At 36.9% G+C, this 21,681-nt stretch overlaps 1 protein-coding gene across 5 annotated transcripts in view; it reads right to left on the bottom strand.

The window, feature by feature from the left end:
* The window catches only part of ZFPM2 (zinc finger protein, FOG family member 2), a 480,290-nt gene that overhangs the window by 226,452 nt on the left and 232,157 nt on the right, over positions 1-21,681 (bottom strand). For all 5 annotated transcript variants that reach the window (XM_003256095.2, XM_030795003.1, XM_030795004.1 and 2 more), the window contains one exon: positions 16,156-16,274. In XM_003256095.2, the coding sequence (XP_003256143.1) occupies positions 16,156-16,274 (119 nt within the window). The remainder of the gene's footprint in view (positions 1-16,155; positions 16,275-21,681) is intronic.

Here is a 21,681-nt window from a genome sequence, read left to right as displayed (position 1 = left end):
ATTACTTTTTGTTAGGTTTACTTAAAAATATACATAAACGCTATGGACAGAATTCAGTTCTATTTAAATACTCTTACATGAAGCAATTCTGTGTGGGAAGCATTCAGATTTCTGTATCCCACATTTTAGAAGAGTTCCTGACTTATGGAACATGCTAAATAAATACTGAGTCAAGTTTTCCTTCAAGACTTCTATGGCTGTATGTACAAAACATTAAAGAAAGGAATACATTTTAGTAGTCATTTAATTGCTACTAGATTCAGCAGAGGAAAACTGTTAGAATTGTTATGAAATAAGGGAAATGATTATTACACTACCCTTTCATTTGACTGTAAAGATGATAAAAATAACATACCACTATAAAGGAAAATAATAAAAGACAGCTGAAGCTTGAGCAAAATAAACCATTATAGGAAGGCACACAATATGGCTGGAGATTTAGTTAGGGTGACACGTCCAAAAGGGACCATCCCTACTCTTTCATGCAGACAATAGCCAACTGTTTTGCTTGGGTCCATTCTAACAAGGCTTCTTAATGATTAACTTCAAGTGAAAATAAATGACCATATAAAAATACATAAATGGCCATATAAAAATCGGAAAGCTCTTTACAAAGTAGGAGCATTAATATACAAATACATACAAATAGATCTATCCTATCAAAGCTTTTTTAGAAACAAAAAGTTGTCTTCCAATATGACAGGATGTGTCACTTTTCTTCTTTCTATTTTCACACAGACATTAATTTAACCAAGAGTTAAGAGTCTGAGTTAAACTCACCAAAACAAGAACGTTAAATCTGAAGGTGGAGTTGCCCTCTACCGATCAGGTCTCAGCAGTGGGGAGCAAACATCACCTCCAAGCAGCTAAGTTTTTCTAGATAAGCACTGGACTATCTGTGGTATGTGAGGTATTTCCCTATCATTCACTCATCTGACAACCACTCTGTTTTTAATTTTTTGTGCCTCTATGTTTATTCATAAGACACCAGGCCACCAGTAGAATGAATAGTTAAAAAAAAAATCTCAGCATCATCTATAAGTTTAAAGATACTTAAAGTTTATAGTGTGTTGACTTGATGCCCACTTTTCTTGCCCATGTTTACTAATTGCTCTCCGTATATATTATTACCGTGTGCTGTAAGATAATGGTTCTATTTTGCTGGAGCTTCAGCTATCTTTTTATTTTTTCCTTCATGAGTAGGAATGATTTTATTTTAGCTGTCCTAGGAATAGCAGATCCGTTTCTAAAGCTCACTAGAATTTTCTTAGCTGTTATGAATTATGTTTGAAACATTTAATGTGTATTTTTTAAATGCAGAGTAAAAATAGCACACTTATTCCCCTTTCAAAAATCTCAATAAATAACAAAGGTACATTAGGCTCCAAAACAGCTTAACTGAACCATATGTGGATCCAAAGGCCTGCCAAAATGGAATCAGCATTATGAAAGATAGCTTCATATTTCATCTAGCCATAAAATAGGAACCTACTGTATAATAAAATGTACAGGCCACTTGTACAGAGCTCATGATGACAGGGAATTGAACACTCATTGTCAACAGAATAAAAGTGACCTAATACATACTCTGAGAGGTTTCTTGAGTTTGGATTTTTTTTTTTTTCTTTTTCTGTCTTTTTGACCTGGATTGACTAATCACAGATTATGGAGCAAATGACTTAAAACAGCATCTTGAACCTCGGCCCCTATGACAGTCACAGAATTTTACCACTAAAATATTTCATTAGAAAATCTTCAAGAAGCAGCAGAAGGTTTGGCACTGAAGCCTTAGGATCCCATTAAGGGCCTCTGCCATATTCCCTAGCTCCATCTAGTCCAAAACAGCACACTCCACTCCCACGGAGTCTCTCCAAAGCCATTTTGAATCCTCTTTTCCCTTATCAGGCTGATACAGACCTGCATCATCCTCGGAGCCTTCTGACAGGGGCTACAACAATTGGGGAAAGGGTGGGGGGTGATACAAGGGCTCATTGTTTCCTTTCACAAAACCCTGCCACAGGGCGCAGATTAACACCAAAAAATAAATGGCTGCAACCAAAGAGAAACATTTTTCAGAATGCCTCCACTTGATTAATGAAGTAATGGAGCTGACCACTGTTTGACTTTCATCACACACTCTTCCTCCCTCACCCCTTCTCCTCCTGGAATATCAGCAGAGGCGGGGGACACTTGTGCACATGTCTGCCTCCTTTGAAGAGTTGTCATTTTCACAAAGTTTTGAGGAAATGCACCAAGAATAACACTGCCTAGGCTTCTTGCTGAAAATATTCAGATAAAGGACAAATTTTCTTTCCACCACTTCTGTACTTCTTTAATAAAGGCAAGTGCTATTTTTTTTTTCCTATAGGAGCTGAATTTAACATGTACTTGGGTCCTGATGTCTATCTCAGATGCACACATGAATATAATTGGGTACCTTTAAATGCACTAATATGCTGTGTGTGCCTGGGCAGCAGTGGCTTTCTGAGGAGAGGTGGTAATTCCGCATCCAAGATTAGGATCAGAACCTGAGGGACTCTTCCTGCTCCTGTCTGCGGGATAATGCTTACACTATTACACATAGGGTAATGAGGTACAAATGGTATTTGTTTGACTTTTTTTTTTTTTTGAGACGGAGTCTCGCTCTGTCTCCCAGGCTGGAGTGCAGTGGCGCAATCTCGGCTCACTGCAAGCTCCGCCTCCCGGGTTCACGCCATTCTCCTGCCTCAGCCTCTCCGAGTAGCTGGGACTACAGGCACCCGCCACCACGCCCAGCTAATTTTTTTGTATTTTTGGTAGAGATGGGGTTTCACCGTGGTCTTGATCTCCTGACCTCGTGATCCGCCCGCCTTGGCCTCCCAAAGTGCTGGGATTACAAGCGTGAGCCACCGCGCCCGGCCTGACTTCTTAATAAAAGCTAAAACTTAAGGCACGTGAAGTGCCTCTGCTCTTCTAAACTCTGTCCCCATTTCTTCATATTTCACAGTACATCACTGTCTGCATTATGACTGCCTTATTCACTCCATTCTATACGGAGCTCTAAAATGCCATAAATAATAAGAATTGAGTTAACATTTTAAAATACAAACCCCACTCAAAAGTGAATCAGACAGGGCAAATTACTTTTCCAATTGTCTGAAATCCCCAATCACACACCTGAGAAATGCTTTCTGAAGAATAACTCCTTACAAAAAGAAAACTCAAAGAAGCCAAGATCATTCAAAAGGCAGTTTGACCACTTAACCTTTCTTTCTCTTCCTAAAAATACGTGTTTTTCCTCTCTGGTGATTGTCTACTTAGATGATAAATGCACTAAGTCCATACCTTTTACTTATCTAGGCTATGAGTTCTCAGAATATTCATGCCAGCTCATCAGTAAGCATGTGTGTGTATGGATACATGTGAGTACACGTATATGAAGCTATATTCGTATGACAACCAAAACTGCTTTTTAAAGTACGTTCAGGGAGAGAACAAAAGAGAAGAGACTAGATGCACTGCTTGGGGAATTAAAGGAATGAATAATTTACTTTCTATTCACAGGCATAATAAAAGGAATCCAGGTTTGTTTAACAATCTGTATGTTTTTCAAAGTGACTAAATGCATATAATTTTATATAATTTTACAATTCTATGTTGTAGGGCTGGTATAATAACCCCTATTTTATAAATGAGGAAACTAAGAGCATGTATGATTACCCAAGATAGCACATCCACTTTGGGTAATAACAGTCAGGACTAGAATCAGGCTGTTCTGACCCCATCACAGGCTCTTTCCCATACTTTCTCTCCCACTTTTGATCTTTACAGTGTGTGGGTGTATGTTTCTCAAAATTACCAAAGGAGAAGAAACACTCAGCAAACTACTTTTGATCCCCAATTCCCACCAAATTTTTGTACAAATCATGTTTTGTATATTTTAATTTGTCTTTATTGCAAAATTAATATCTAAATAAATTAATCAGGAAGCCACTGATCACCGATGTGAGAAACCATATATATTTCATGAATAATAATAAAATATACCTCATTTTCACAAATGCCTTTTACTTATTAATCTTTGATTTTGGTTATGATGCTGTATAGCATACAGTTTTGTTGTCTGTATTCAAATTCACTGAATTTTCTTTTGTGATTGCTCCCATGGCTCTTAGTATTTGAAAGTCCTTCCCTATCCACAGGTCAGGTTAACTACTTATGCAAATTACCTTCTGCAGCAGACAGCCTCTGAGTTGGCCCCCAGTCATCCCAGCCTTCTGGTTTCAAGCTCTGCACAATTCCCTTCCCTAGAATTCAGCAAAAGTGATAGGATGCCACTCCCATGATTAAGTTACTAAAGCACTGTGGCTTTTGTCTTGGGCTCCCTGTCCTATGCTCTCATCTGCTTGCTCAGAGGGATGCCAGCTGCCATATTGTGAGTTGCCATAAGGAGAGGGGTCCACTAGGCCAAGCATTGAATCAAGAGTCATTTGAGTGAGCATGTAAGCAGATCCTCCACTAGCTGAGCCTTCAGATGACACCACAGACCTGTCTGTCCCCTTGATTGAAGCCTTGTGGGAGACACTATGCCTGTGACAAGTTGTGCTCATATTTTTAACCATCAGAAAAGGAACTAAAGAGTATTAGAAGAAAAACACAGACCAACCTACATAACTCTATGCTTTAGTCTGGTTTCCTGCCATTAAAAAATAGAAAGTGATACAAAATGGTACAAAAGACACTGAAATTATTAGAATCAAGAAGGCACAGTTTTGTCAAGCTGGGACAAGGGGTTTTATGAGAAAAGTGAAGTAAGAGTCGATGAATAATAAAGAACAACTTTAGGCTGGGCGCGGTGGCTCATGCCTGTAATCCCAGCATTTTGGGAGGCCGAGGCAGGCAGATCACCTGAAGTCGGGAGTTCTTCGAGACCAGCCTGACCAACATGGAGAAATCCCATCTCTACTAAAAATACAAAATTAGCCAGGCATAGTGACACATGCCTGTAATCCCAGCTACTCGAGAGGCAGAGGCAGGAGAGTTGCTTGAACCTGGGAGGCGGACGGTGTGGTGAGCTAAGATCACGCCACTGCACTCCAGCCAGGGGAACAACAGCAAAACTCCGTCTCAAAAAAAAAAAAAGAACTTTAAATTCAATATTTAAATTAGCAGGCAAAAATATGTTAATCTTCAAGAGAGTTTCTCAAATAATTTCTCAAATTTCCAAAGTGTGTAATAAATATTACTTTATTATTATCTTATTAGAAATTTATACAAGAGGCCAGGTGCGGTGGCTCACGCCTATAATCCCAGTACTTTGGGAGGCCGAGGCGGGCGGATCACGAGGTCAGGAGATCGAGACCATCCTGGCTAACATGGTGAAACCCCATCTCTACTAAAAATACAAAAAATTAGCCGGGCGTGGTGGTGTGCGCCTGTGGTCCCAGCTACTCAGGAAGCTGAGGCAGAAGAATGGCATGAACCTGGGAGGTGGAGCTTGCAGTGAGATGAGATCGCACCACTGCACTCCAGCCTCGGCGACAGAGCGAGACTCCGTCTCAAAAAAAAAAAAAAAAAAAAAAAAGAAATTTATCCAAGAATGCTTGCCCCTGGACCACTACACAGCGTCAACACAGAGCTTTATAGCAGTGGCTTGGAAAGAGACACAAACTTGTAAATGCTAGGAAAACCTTATATGATAATAAAGGTTGTCAATGCCACCTGAGAACTACAGTTAAATTATGAAACTTGGTGAATCTCATCCTGGGAATATTTATTGAAAATTAGATTAAAACCAGAGTCCAATATGTTATCAGAGTTTGACAAAGCATTATCCCTAAGTAATTTTGATTTTTAAGACCAAACTGAAGGAGTACAAACTGGTACCTATCTCCATTCTCTCTGTTATCATCTCCAAGTTACTGAATGTATTAACTGTCATGTCAAGCTCAGATTGATGCTAAGTCCTCATAACGCTGGCACAATATTTGTTACAACCATGTAAGCATATCCTGCCAAACTAATTGTTTTGAAATCAGTATAGAATGACAATTTCTCAAAAACATCAAATAGAACTAATTTAAAAGGCATGCCAGACCTATCAGCACATAACAGAGGAGTTTGGTCAACTCCATGAACAACTCTTCCTCACAGTGCTTTGTTACTTCCACCTTCCCCTCCAGCAAAAACTACATTTCAAGATTGATATTTTATAATTTGTGTTACAAAAACAATAGTTATGCTTTACAAACCACTTCCTCACTAGTCAAGATGGTGACAGATTTCCCTAGAGGGGCAGGGACACTATATATCCACCCACTTCCACCTTAGGGCTTCATGATTCTGTTTTTGGCAAATACGAAGAAATGACAGTAGCAATGAAATCTGCATTAAGAAAATTCACGTAAGGATTCCTATGTGTGGGAACAATCACAACTCCCACAAAGAGTATCTGGAGCTATAAATCAATAGTGATTCTTCATCCATCACACCGATCCTCTGTGGGAAAAGGTTATGTGACTCATTTGTCTCAACTTTACACACATAGAGTGGATCAGCTTTGATCATCTTATGATGACGTAAACAATTCCTCCTTTCAGAAATTAATTAAATTAATAGCACTGATCGTCCTAATAACTCTGAAAAGATCATCTTCAACAAAAGTTCTCCTTGGAGTTCTGGGAAAAGGGAACAATGAATAATCTTTTAAAAATATTTTTTTTAAAAGTTCAAACTTGGCCTAACTAAGGGTAAATAGGTTTGGCCATATGAACCAAAGGCCAAAATGTATTAAAATTTCAGGCAGAGGAGAGTAAGTTAGGTCCATAAATAAAATTGTCTATGTATAGCAAGGAATTGTGTTTCCACCTTTCAAATCCAAGTCCAAATGTAAAGAACCTGGAAAGACTTCACCATCAGGAGAAAAATAAGTCAGGATGAGATTGAGTTAACAGATAGGCTAGCTATACACAAAAGGTATTATTTTGGAGGCAAGTAAAAATTATCAGGAAGGGCACAAATTCAGGTTTTCATTTCAATGCCATTGTGCCATATGACAATGTATTTTCATCCACTGCCAACATCATAACTATATCTGCATTATAACACAGCCAATCCCTTCAGATTAACAGGCAATTGACCTCTCTGGCTTGCTTCTACATATTTCAATTGTGAAATAATTCTTTGGTGTTTGATTTCTTCCTTTCTGACTCACATTCAATAGGAGGCCTTTGATTACTGAGGCCTCCACACAAACTTCTTTCTCCTCTTTCCCTGAGTAATCCCCCTCCACCAAAAAAAATAAATAAATAAAATAAAAATAAATAAAACAACAAAAACTCTACCCTAATTCTAGAAATCAAACCAACGCATCACTTTCCAAGGCTCTGCTGCATTACATTTCTTGCCTTCAACTTTTCTTTGAGCAGCTTTCCTGTCCACTCAGTTTCCATTAATTCTCCACATAGCAGATAGAGTATAAGAGAAGCCAGGATCTTGCCCTCCCTAAGGGACAAATCTACAACCTTCATCAATAATGAATTTCACCAACATTTCCCAAGAGGAACAGGGTACAATTAAAAAGGTTATAAGTCCTTGCACTACTAGAACCTAAGGGCGTCTGTGCATGAAACTGGCTTAAGCCCAATTAGCGGAATCAGTACATTTGTCTTCTCTTGGAACAACCTTGCTCTTACGGTTCCCATCAATTCAGTATAAATCTGACTGATCTTATCCAAGAAGTTAATAGAAAATTGCTCACAGTGGGCGACTGCCACCTCAGTTTCCAAGCAGAGACAGATGGAATTTCCCAGATGGTTTGTCACTGGAACGTGTGAGGCTGGATGAGACTTCACAGAAAGCATGGTAGAGCAGAACACCTTCTTGGCCTTCACCCATGTCATAGTGAGGGATCGAAAACTGAGTCTGTTGTAAACAAATCATAATTGCCTCACTAGGCTCAACACCTCATCCTCCCTAGCTGCATCCAAGGGTTGCAAATCTTACACTGAAATTAGTCAACATTTCTCAAGAAACCATCATGGGCATATCTCCTTATGAGATAAAAACTGAAGAAACAGACATAGTTATCTTGTCCTACTGAACTTTCCTCTCAAATGAGATTAAAATAAAAGTGCAAGTCTATAACAAATAAAACAGGTACAAGATAGCATTTCCTGTGGTAATTGCTCTGCTGAGTTAGGCAGATGAAGCAAGATCACAGACGAAACAGACATGGATGTAAAGCCTCAGGAAGGATGCAGGGTCTTGAATAAGGAGGGGTGTGCAGCTGTTCCTGATATGGAGAAAAGTGAAAGGAAAAAATTAATGTGCTGATTCATTCAAATGTTATTCATTGAGCTCTTAGTATAAGCTAAACATTGTTCTAAGTGGGAAGGATAGAAAGATAAAAAATAGATAATAAGCATATGGTCTGCAGGGGAGATAGACAAGCAAACAGGAGCTCACAGTTATGTGATCAGTGCTCTTATCCTAGTAAACCTAGAGCACCAGGGAAATACTCGAAGAGTGGTTATCTATTCCAGACAGGAGGCTTCAGAGAAGGTCTACTTTGGAAGTGACTTTGAGCAGTCTTTAACTAAGTATTGGACTTAGTGAGATGAAGAGAGATGGTGGGGGTCGGGGGGGAATAGGGGTTTCCGGGAGGATAAAACAGCATGAGCAAATGTACGGATGTGGAAAAAAAATGGACATTCAGGGCACCGCATGTAGTTTAGAATGCCTAAAGTCTATAAGAGAGTGGAAAAGGGGTCAAAGCTGGGGAGGTGAGCATCACCTGGGGAGGTGAATATCACGAAGGCCTTTTTTAGGCTTTACCAAAACCTTGGGGGTATTCTCGTGCCCTTTAGAATGATTTTAAAGCACAGGAGTTAAGTGACTACTGTAGTTTTGCTTTCAGGACATACTGTGGTCTGAATAAAGAAAAAGATGACAAGAAAGAACAGAAGAATATTGTAATAATCAAGAGAGAAGTGGTGGGGCTTTCGACTAAAGCAGTGGTAGTCGGAACAGAAAGAGGAGAACAATCATTACGAAAGCAGGAGTTACGATGCTTGGTTTCTAGACATGAAATGGAGAGTCTTGGAAGACGTTTGACTCTGAATAGAAGGAAAAAGAGATGGTAGTAGTTACAAGCAAAGGAGAGAGGTATGGGTATGTGTAACTGTGTGTGAATAGCATTTGAGATGTGAGAAGGAGAGGTAGAAATGCAGAAAAGACACAGGATAACTGAGAGAATGGACTCCCTGCAGAGGTAGGAAAGGAGAGGCAGAGGACTAGGATTAAAGGTGACTAAAAGCTGGAAGTCAGGGGAAAGAGAGGCTGTGTGTGGAGACAGGAATAAACTCTCTTTGTGACTGTGTAGTTGGAGGAATTAAATGGGAAGGCTTGCAAAACAGTTGAAATGTGCTATTAGAGAAAGGGTAAAAAGCCAAGGTTAGAGTTTTTTTATTTAAATGTCATTTGTAAATTAGTAGCTGAAGCTTTGCAAGTGGATAAGCTCCCTGAGGCACTGGGAACAGAGGGAGAAGAGAAGAAAGGCCAGAAGTGTTTTGGGAAACACTCACAGTTAAATTAAAAAGAGCCAAGACCCAGAGAGATATGAGAAATAGGAAAGTATGGTAGTCCTGAGCCCAGATTAAAATGCATATTAAGAAGGAAGATATCATTCACAATGTCAACATCAGTGAAATCTGAGGCTCAACAAAAAGTCATGCCTCAGCAAAATTATAAATTATGCCACTGAGATGGGAAAGATGGAGAATATGGGTGGAGTCAGTGAGAATGTTCCTAATAAGGAAATTCAATTCGATTAGATTTTTATTTTAAAGAGCATTTATTGAATATCGATTATGTGCCAGTAGTAGAGGTCCAAAATTGAATAACAAAGATTAAATAAGTCTATGTCCTCTAGAATCTCAATAATAATTTGGATATTGCTTTCAAATTTATTTCATTATTACACCTTAGAGGCTGTTTTAGTATGGATTCCCCAGAGGCTTACCCTGAGACTGATTCAAGTACAAGTAGTTTACTGGGAAGTTAATCCCAGAAAATTCCAGTAAGGTTGTGGCAAAGTAAGCAGGAAAGGGAAGAGGTCCACAAAATGTTCACTATCAAGGCAATCAGAGCTCTATTCCACTGCCAAACTCTAATAGATAATATAGAACACATCTTATATCCTAACCAAGAGAGAGGGAAGCGGAGGTGTTAGTCCACCAACTTTCTGTCCATCATTGGTTGAGGATAACCTTTGGGAATAGGAAATCTCCAGCACTTCCAGCTTTCCCAGCTTGCAGGGAGTTTGCTCTTAAGGCTGGAAAAAAGTGCTCAGGTAGAAAAGTCACAGGTGTGCCCACTGAACAGCCTTTGCCTATAGAGGTGAATGCTGGAGACACAGATAGAGATATATTTGCTACAGGATAGGTACAATATGAAGCTTAAAGACTAGCAATGATTAAGATAAAAGATGAATACTGGAAAAGATAAAACTGCAAAGGGAGAAACTGAGGCAATTAATAATTCTAATTATAAGGAGGTAGATCAGGAACTTCTAATTTTTTCCATAATCTCATTTCTATAAAGATGACTATCTTAAAACTTTTAAGAGGCAATTTGATACATGCATTATTTCATTATTAGGTCAACAAAATATCTATAGTGCCCTTTATATGCATATTTCATTTTTTAAAAAATAAATTCAGTATCACAAATACCCTGTGGGAAAATAATATGAGGTTTTGTTCTGATTGAACAGAATAAAATGAGATTTCTCTATCAAATTTCATTTGCTGAATTTATCAGGTTGTGATGAGTTTACTATTATGTTGTAAGTAATCTGAGGCTTTCTATTTAATTAACTATGTATGATGTATCATTCCAGCAGTTGGCTGAATCCAATCAGAATAGTTAGCTATCAACAGTTGATATATTTAAAAGCAAGAGAGGGCAAATGCCATTTAAATTTCAGACACCCAACCTTCCAAGCAATCACTGTTGCTTGATACTTACTAAGCACTACCACATGCTAGCACAGCTGAGATTTAGTTTATTGCAAGGATCTTTGTCCTTGAGAGAATATGGGGAAAAACTTCAAAGGTACAACATATAAACACAGACGTTATAAAACACATCCAAACCAGATACTGATCAGAACTTAAGGTGATTTTTTAAATTTCTTCCTCATCAGTAGTCCTTTGATTTTTTTCAGTGAATAAAACTGCAAAACTTTCAAAAACACCAAGTTTGTGCTACTATGATAGTATTTAATATAAGTTATTTCTGAGATACGAGGTGAGATGCTGGAAAGAATGCTGGGCTCCCTCACTGGTATCAATTTTTTCAGGGGTATAAGGTCATACCTCAAAAAACTGAAACTTGCAAGGTAGTGCAAGACCTTTGGAGCCTGTGGTGGTTCATTTTAATTGCCAACTCACAGGGTGTTTCTGAATGAAATTAACATTTAAATCAGTGAACTCTGGGTAAAACAGACTGTCCTCCAAAATATGAATGGGCCTCACCCAATCAACTGAAAGCCTGAATAGACCAAAAAGACTGGCCTCCCTACAGACGAGGAAATATCCCAAAGACCACTATCAAACTTTATCTGCACCACTGGCTGTCCCGGGTCTCTCACCTGACTGAATACTGCAGATTTTGTATTTCCCAACCGTCATAACTGGACAAGCCAATTCCTTATAATAAATCTCTGGCTAGATACGTACACATCCTGTTGTTCTGTTTCTCTGGAGAATCCTAAGACAGAGCCTTAGCAAACAGTCAAATTTAGGCATGTAAAAATCCCCAAACGCCAAGGTTTATAGTGTTACTTGTTTAATTTAAAGAGTGTTTTTTTGCTTTAAAGTTGAACGATTTCAATGGGTTCACTTCCACAGATTACTGACTAGTAATAGTAGTTGAAATGTGTGGATAACTCACATATGCTATCTCATTTAGTCCAAAATTCCTGTAAGCTAGGCAGTATTATTATTACCATATCACAGAAAACATTTCTAAGACTGGAGCATGGGTTATGGAATCAGACTGAGTTGACCTTAGGCTAGTTATTTAACTTCCCAAAGTAGCAGTTTACGCCTCTGTAACAAAGGAGACAAATATTATCTTCTCTTGCACTTGTGTAAGAAGTAAATATGATATAAAACATGTAAAGCACTTTGACCAGTATCTGGCCCAATGAAAGTATTTACTATGCTGCTGTTGCTATTATAAAACTTTTAAAGCATGAAGTATCTACCAAGATAATAAGGTGTGGACAAAAGATACTCTATTTCTATGTTCAGTGTGTTATATAATTCCAAGAACAACTTTTTGTCAAACCAATTTGTTTGGTGTTTCTGTGTTTTTTAAAATGTTCTATATACATCTAAATGCCTGGTCTGCAAAGGCTTCCTGCAGAAGGTGGCATATTGCTAATGTACTTGAAGATGGGGACTTGAAAGATATAAAAAGGATTTGACATCTGGCATGGTGACTCAATTAATTACTGTGTTGGATTAATTAGTGAGCTGAATCTCCCGAGCCAACACCATGAGTTTGAGCAGAGTAACATTATATCAGTTGGCGAATAAGCAATTTAAGAGAATGCGTTAATCCAAATTTGATTCAAGGTTGGGTAGGGAAGGGGTAGTAGGCTATATATTTTATTACAAGGAATATTTATGATTTCAAATACATATTATAGTATTGTCCAAATTATGAAGAGGTGACAAAACTCCAGAAGTCTTTGAATGAACTTTTAACTGCTCAAGTAATCTAATTACATAACAAATATTTTGCCCATCAGGGGAAAAAAAGGTATATTTCTAATTTTTGCATACTTCCTCCCAGAGATTTTTATAAATTTATGATTCATGTTAAGAAATCATCAACAATTTTATCATGCTTAAATCACGTTACAGATGTTACATTGAGAAGGCAGTGTGGCAGAGTCTTTAAAAAAGCAGACTCTGGAATCAGAAGTGAGAGTTTTTATTTTCTTATCTGTAAAATATGATTTATGATAGAACCAAATTCACAGATTTTTCGGAGGACTAAATGAGCTAATCTATTTCCATTTTCCAGACATATATGTTAACCAATTTGATGTACAGTAGTAACACTTGTAGGAATAATAATACTAGTAGTATTTAATGATACAAACTCAGAAGTAAATTTTGGAAGAGGAAGTTATTTCAAAAGAAAAACATTTGAAAATATATTTTAGTGAGGCAACTAAATTTTAAAATAAGGAAAAATGCTGTATTTTAACTAAATAAAATAATTTGATATTTAAACCCTAAGACAAAAGAAGAAAACTGAAGTATTAAAATTGTTTTCTATAAATAATAATCACCCATTACCCAATTGTTGATAACCTAAAGAGTATTCATATGTTTTAAATAGTATCAAAAACTCTGAAAATTTCATATATATGTTAACTCCTTTTAAAAATATTAAATATGGCATAAAATAGCTTCACAGTGATATAGAACTATTAAAACAGCAAAATGACATCAACTGTCTAAAATCAGAAATCATTTCAATGAAAAATCAAACTTTCTCAGATAGGCTTATTTTCCATCTATCACGATTTAGCATATGGTAAAAATGTCATAAAACTACCACTCTGTATACATACTGATAATAATAGCAAGATTAATCAAAAATAGCATTTTAGTAAATATATTCTTTTAAAATAGTAAACTGGAAAATGTTCATCTCGCACATCAACTATAGCTGATACAATGTCAGTACACTTTGGAAGAAATATCATACAAATGATTAAAGGTTGCATTGGTGTCTGATACACCATGATAAGATAAATATGATATAGCTTAAAATGTGTAGTAAGCAATGCTAGAAGACAAATAGAAACTCTCAGATAAAATAAGTTCAGAATAGCATTTAATTCAACCTTTGATGTTTAGACAATCCTTCCCTTGCCTTTCTTAACATTCATTAGCTTGAGAAATGAGCACAGTTAGTATTGCTCTCTGAAAGGAATCAATAAAACAATCTGTTAATACAACTCAACCGAGGCCTGCATTTTGTGGCTACATCACAAATCTCTTTTGAAGTAGCTGCACTGGTCCACCTAGAACAAATTGCCCAGATTAATAAATATTTGGTCTGGACTGTAAAGTCAAGTTGTTTGGTCCTTAAATATATGTGAAAACCCCTACTTCATCCTTTTATGGATAAATACATGAATGTACAAAGTAATATATACACCCCTGGCATCTCATGCACTCTTTAAAAGTTTGGTAACACAAATATTTCCTATTTATTCTAATCATTACTTTTAGTTGAACCAACAACCTCTGTCACATCCACATGGCACTGAATAAATGGAGATCCACATGTATCAATTTCTTTCATGTAATAACTTGAAGATGGGATTTCTTTCATGTAATAACTTGAAGAAGGTATTTCCTTCATGTAATAAATCAAAAAAGGAATGTAATGTTGCTGAACCCAGTACACCTGTCAAAACCCTTCTTGGAGTTCTTATGTCCCCTCAGCATAGATAGAGTCATATAAAAGTCACAAGACTGTTCCTACATAAATGGCATTTAGAGAGAAGGACTTTCAGGGGAATAAATACTTATAAAATTTCTGGATCCTCTAAGGAATATGAAACATTTTTCTTCCCAAATTTCATCATCTGTATTATCACTTATTATAAGAGAGGTTTTCAGCTATTGTTTTTCTTTTATCCCATGTGGTAGGCAGAATAGCTTCTTGCAAAGATGTTTACATCCTGACCTCTAGAACTTGCGAACATTCCTTTGCATGGCAAAGAGAAATTAAGGAAGCAAATGGAATTGAGAGTATTAATCAGCTGACCTTAAAATAGAGAAATTAGCTTAGATGACCAGACGGACACAGTGTAATCATAAGCATCCTTAAATGTGTAAGAGGGAAACAGAAGAGTCAGAGATGGAATGTGGATGTGAGAAAGACACCATCAGGCCCTGGTGGCTCTGAAGATGGAAGGGGGTCTATGAGGGAAGGGCCATGGGCAGCCCTCAGAAACTGGAAAAGGAAGAAAACAGATTCTCCTATAAAGCATCCGAAAAAGAGCTCAGCCCTGCAGACACCTGGATTTTAGCCCAGTGACACCCAGTTTGGATTTCTGACTTCCATAACTGCAAGATAATAAGTTTATGTTGTTTTAAGGCACAAAGTTTGTGGTGAGTTGCTGAGGCAGGAATAGCAAACTAATATATCCAATTAAGAAATAAAGTTTAAATGTAACCAAACTACCTATCTTTCCATTATTTTTATTTATTTATTTATTTATTTATTTATTTATTTATTTAATTATTTTGAGATGGAGTCTCCCTCTGTCACCCAGGCTGGAATGCAATGGCACAATCTTAGATCACTGCAGACTCTGCCTCCTGGGTTCAAGCGATTCTCCTGCCTCAGCCTCCCAAGTAGCTGGGACTACAGGCACCCGCAACCATGTCTGGCTAATTTTTTTTTTTGTATTTTTAGTAAAGATGTGTTTTGCCATGTTTGGCCAAGCTGGTCTCGAACTCCTGACCTGAAGTGATCCACCCGCCTCAGCCTCCCAAAGTGCTGGGATTACAAGCGTGAGCCACTGTGCCCAGCCTCCATTACTTTTAAAACATCTAATTAATCAATAATCCACATAATCATACCAAGAGATAGATTTTCTGTTCTCAGAACTTTTACAAAAAAACTGAATAACAAAAATTATAATGCTGATCATTCATCCCTGCTTTTAAAGGTACAAACAGTATTACCAAGGAAAAACAAAGTTGTTTATTTCTTGTTCTTCATGTAAACCTGTAATGGATGACAATTTGTGTCATCGAAAAATAAAGGCAATTTTATATATTACTAAATGTGAACAGTCTTAGTCTGGCTAAGCAGAAAAAAGCAATAACCTTACATATTACCTTACTAGCCACAATTTAGTATGAGTAACCTGTTTCTGTCGAAATTCTGCATATATTACTGTCAGACACAAACCACTTGAAAAGTATCCAAGTTTTGCTGTCCATGAAAAAGCAAAAACAAACGGTTATTTTTAGTGATTTCATTGGAAAGCAAGCAGAGAGAATTTCTGAGCTATGACAAAATATTAACAGTCGATGACAAAATATTAACCATCTCGGAATATCCACATACCAGAGAATTATTATTCAAGTCCATCTTCCCAGGAAACGGCCCCCAGGTTGTTCCCACTGGAAGCTGCTGTCGACTCTGAATTTTTCGTTCCCCATCTTTCTGAAACACCTCCAGCTCTCCTGCAGACAATGAAACAGAAGTGTTTAGAATACTTACTTGCACTTTAACAGCAGCCACCTCTTTTTGTGTTTGCTTTACACACGTGATATTCTCAGGATTCATATAAAGAGAATTAATTATGCTTGTCTGAAAAACAACTTATCCTGAGAGGAAAATAAAACTTGTCCTTATAAATTGTATTCAAATTTAGTCCAATTTCTTCCTTTCACCTTTTCACACGCATCATCTACTGAAACCAATTCTTTTTAGTTAAGTCTTTAAGAACCAGAAACAATAACACTCCTTAAAAAGCACTGATCCAATGCCAAAACAGATAGACAAGAAACAGTAGGACAATCATTTTGCGTTAAAATTCTTGTATTTATTTAAGACTCTCAAACGACAATATCTGGAGAGTTTTTGAAGTACTTGGTAATTTTCTGAAATTACTACCAGTTTCAATAGGTAAAATGGCTACATGTACAATATATATAGCAAGGCATGTTTTTCAAATAAAAAATGTTTAGACGGAGTTTTTACTTGTTTTTCTGTATTTGGTATACTGAATAGAATTCTATTGTACCAAAAGAGTTTGGACAAAAACACTTTAGAAATAACCAGCTTTGGAAGGTCTTTTTCCTTTCATTTACTCCAGAGTAATATTTTGGAACCTATAAAGGGAAATAGGAAGTAAAGACAGTATACACACTTGCATAAAGTAGGAATTCATTAAATGCTTGCTTAAGAAATAAATGAATGGAGTAATATACAAATAAATAAAAGAGGGCCTCAAAATTTCAAAAAAAAAATGGCCAACAGCTTAAATGTTGTTTGGGATAGGTAGAAAACAAAACCACAATCAGGACTTGTAGCCTCTCTTTAAAATAATTAAATCTAGGATATTTATTCCCCAAAGAGTATTACCATGCCATATCACCATACTAAAATGTTTATATTTTAAAAATTTTATCTCAGTAACCTAACTTCGTTGTTTTTTAATGTTATTTATTTTCAGCCTGATCAACAGCAGACATGAGAATGGGAAGGAATGAAACAGAAAGAAATATTAGGTTGGTGCAAAACTATGGCAAAAACCACAATTACTTTTAAATTAATTTTAATGTCAAGGAAACTCCATATAGAATAGAAAGCTGAGGAAAATAGAATAGAATATATTCAGTACTTATATATATATATATATATATATATATTTTTTTTTTTTTTTTTTTTTTTTTTTGAGACAGAGTTTCGCTCTTGTTGCCCAGGCTGCCTCTCGTGTTCAAGAGATTCTCCTGCCCCAGCCTCCCAGATAGCTGAGATTACAGGCAAGCACCACCAGGTCTGGCTAATTTTGTATTTTTAGTAGAGCAGGGTTTCTTCATGTTGGTCAAGTTGGTCTCAAACTCCTGACCTCAGGTGATCCACCCTCCTCGGCTTCCCAAAGTGCTGGAATTACAGGCGTGAGCCACCGCGCCCGGCCTAGTAATAACATTTTCTAAATGCTATATGTCATGACAGGTAACATATGAAATTGTTGCCTTAATCTGGCTTTAGCTTCTTTTCAAGTTAGTAGCTATCTTTAAATACATAGATTCAATCTTGAGTTTTTTTAAAAAGAAACACTGTCAACCTGAGTTCAAGTCTATCTCTTCTTTATTTCTCTATTTAGTGTCACCTCCTTTTAAAAGTTTAAATACCAGACATTATTTTTCATGTTTTCATTATTGCTTATCCTAAAAACCAAAGCTAAAGTATATAAACTACAATCTGCTAAAATATTTCGGTAATGGTTAAATTGTGTCCATGGTAAAATTTAAATTTATCTATATCTTAGCAATAAAGATGCAATGTTCATAACAATTTCATGTCCCCAATCAAAAATTTAAATTCAAGGACAACACTTTCATTCACCCTTCTTCTCATACTCTTCCTTTACCACTTGAAAAATACATTGAAAATGGAAGAACACATTAAATTAAGAGAAATACACATTCTCCAACTTTTTAAATTCTGGTATATCAATAGCTAATGATGATCAGCAGTGAGGAAAATGAGCCCAGAAAGATTCAATAAGTCCGAACGTCTGACAGATATAAATAGAATACATATAGTAAATGACATATTAATGCCTAAGTACTAGATCCTGATGCTGATTCAGTGTCCAGAAACTACGGAAAGACAATACTTTGTTTTCTGTATACAGAATAACAAATCCATTTATGAGATTTTCCTCTGAAAATGTTTTTCATCTTTGTGCAATCTTTTTGATTAATACATTGGAATCAGAGACATTTTATAGAAACACCCTCAGAGACAGAGCACAAAGATAATAATCTACTCTGATGTCAGAGAGGAACCAGTGGGACAACACGACTCAATACAGGCATATTCACATTCTTTATTGAAATATTTAGGATAATTTTCTCATTTGAAAATAAACAGTTTAATTTCTATTGGCCAGGAGTTCTCAGTATTTCCTTCCACCATACTTACTTACATTTAAAACAGTTTATTTACAATTTACCATTTAAGATAAAATACATTTCAATCTCTCAGCTAAATACAAGTTTAAAAATCTTCTTTTCTACATAAAAACATACCCAAATAATTTGCTTCTTTTTACACACTAAAAAACCAGTCATGTCACATTTAAGTGATACCAGAGGAATCATGAGAATCTTCGAAAACCCTTTAAAAAAGTAATTCATCCTCTCTTTCTGCCACTGACATATTTCATTTGAAAAGGGTTCAGACTCAGTCAAACAGTGACTTCTTATCTACACCTGTGGATTTACAAGCAGCTCTGTCTTTTAATGGATTAAGAACTACAAACTTGGGGCAGATCGTAAAGTGATATCCAAATGTCTCCAAAGTTTCTGAAGTGTCTTTGATTATCCATTAAAATTTTAAGCAGACCAAAAATACTTTTACAAGCTCTTAAAGATGGCCACAACAGAAAGTCCAGTAACTGTTCAAAATATCAAGTCAATCTTTTCAACTTTACTAGACAAGCAAGAATACCCCAGTCTCCTTTCTTGCTTGCCAACAAGTTATTTCAGGGTTTAGGAAAATCCTTTCTTACGCTGAAATAGTTAAATAAAAATATTCGTTTATTCACAATAGCATTTCTAAAAACTGCAAGCATAGTGCAAATAATTAGCATGTATATTCTACCAAGGTTACATAGGTTAATGATAGCAAAAGAAATAAAACATTGTATAAAGGGAAGTTATATTTAACTTACATACTGCTTAAGAGTATGATATTTTACTTTTTTTCCAAAAATTAATAGGTGTCATGAAATAGAGGAAAGATTACTGCACTAATAGTAGGATTAATTTTTACACCAATTCTGTTCAATAACCAGCTGAACGGCCTCAAATAAGTTATATCTTTCCTGAGTCTTTGGTTTGTCATTGTTAAAAGAGTGCTTTGCGCTCACTCACAACTTGCTAAGGTGTTTTTCAACACTGACCATCCATGATAGCATGATTTTCCTTCCCTAGATACAACATATTATGAGAAGTAGAAGTGCACTGGGCTGGTGGGTCAGAGACTTAGGTCCTCGAACCACTTTATCAAAGGATGGATGTTTGACATGAAAAGATTAGATATTCTGAAATAAGATGGAAAAGCTCCAATTCTTATTTGATTTATTTATTCCTTTATGCCTCATTCATTATTTTATAAATATTTATTGGGTATCTGCTAAGTACCAGACAGTGTGTTAGGCCAAAGAATAAAGCAACAAAGAAAACAAGCCTGAACCTGAATGAATCCATGAAATAAAATCCATATGGCTTGGGAAGTAAAAGTCATAGAACTTAGTGATTGTTTAGACTTTAGGACTTAGGGCAGAGAGAATCCTAGAATGTTACGCAGGTATCTCACTTAGGCACATGAGCCAATGGCCATGTTCCTGTTGAGACAGAAGAACACAGAAAGAAAAGCTAGAAATAAGAGTAAAATAAGGAGTTATAGTTTGGTAATGTTGATATTGAAGTAGCTATAAAGAAGGCAATAGGTGATTTTAGGTAGGCAAGTATAGGCCTGGGGCCCAGAAGCAAGGTCTTAACTAGAAGCAAGGTCTTGGCATTTATTCAGTAATTAAAACCACCTTGTATATGGTAATACAAGCCATAGGATTAAAGAGTATATCACGATAAAGAATAAGACCTAGCACAGAATTCCAAAGACCTTCAAAAGCATAGTGATGCAGGAATAGGCATAGAAACTTTAGGAGAATTGGCAAGAGACATAGAAAAGAAATTGGATATAGTACCATAGACACCAAGGGGTTGATTGAGAATTTGAAGGAGAGGGGAATCAATCAAGGAATCTGAAAATTTATGACAGTAAGAAGAGAACTAGAGGCCAGACATGGTGGCTCAGGCCTGTAATACTAGCACTTTGGGAGGCCGAGGTGATTGGATCACCAGAGAGTCAGGAGTTTGAGACCAGCCTGGTCAACATGGTGAAACCCCGTCTGTGTTAAAACTGCAAATATTAGCTGGGTGTGGTGATGCATGTCTGTAATCCCAGCTACTCTGGAGGCTGAGGCAGGGTAACTGCTTGAATATGGGAGACAGAGGTTGCAGTGAGCCAAGATCGCACCACTGCACTCCAGCCTGGGTGACAGAGCAAGACTGTCGAAGTAAGGAAAGAGGAAAGGAAAGGAAAGGAGAGGAGAGGAGAAAGGAAAGGAGAGGAGAGGAGAAAGGAAAGGTGAAAGGAAAGGAGAAAGGAAAGAGGAGGGGAGAGGAGAGGAGAGGAGAGGAGAGGAGAGGAGAGGAGAGGAGAGGAGAGGAAAGGAAAGGAAAGGAAAGGAAAGGAAAGGAAAGGAAAGGAAAGGAAAGGGGAAGGGGGAAGGGGGAAGGGAAGAACTGGAAAGATTCCTTTGGATGAGATGGCGATCACAGGTATTTGGAGTGAAACGAGTTTTGTAAAGTGGTAGACCAGGATACACGCTGGAATGGGTTCACAATTGAATGAGAGAAGAGTAACTGTAATGAGCCATGTGATCCTTAGCAAGTTACCTAACCCTGTGAACTTCAGTTTCTGAATGCAAAGTAGGAACTGCAATAGCTTTCTAAAAAGGTTGCTGTGAAGATTAACAATATGCGAAGTACCTGATAAATATTTACTACTTCACCAAAAAGAAATTGAAGAATTCTAAGAGCATGTCCATATACTTCCATCATCACATCCAACCATTCATTGATGTCTGCTTCTGGTCACATTCCTTCTTTGTCACCTTTATCCAAATCACTCCTCATATCCTGACTTATTTTCTTTTCCATTGGCTGTTGGATTCACTCTTCTTATCAGCATTTTTAAGGTTTTCATCAACTCAGATGTAGACAACCCACCAGCCTCAATTCATTCTACAGCTCCAATTCAGGTTCCAAATCTCTGCCAGGATAAACT

This window comes from Nomascus leucogenys, chromosome 16, assembly GCF_006542625.1.
Source record: "Nomascus leucogenys isolate Asia chromosome 16, Asia_NLE_v1, whole genome shotgun sequence".
NCBI classification, from domain to species: Eukaryota; Metazoa; Chordata; class Mammalia; order Primates; family Hylobatidae; genus Nomascus; species Nomascus leucogenys.
Note: the sequence above shows the minus strand (reverse complement) of the source record. Positions and strands in the feature narration are given on the sequence as shown.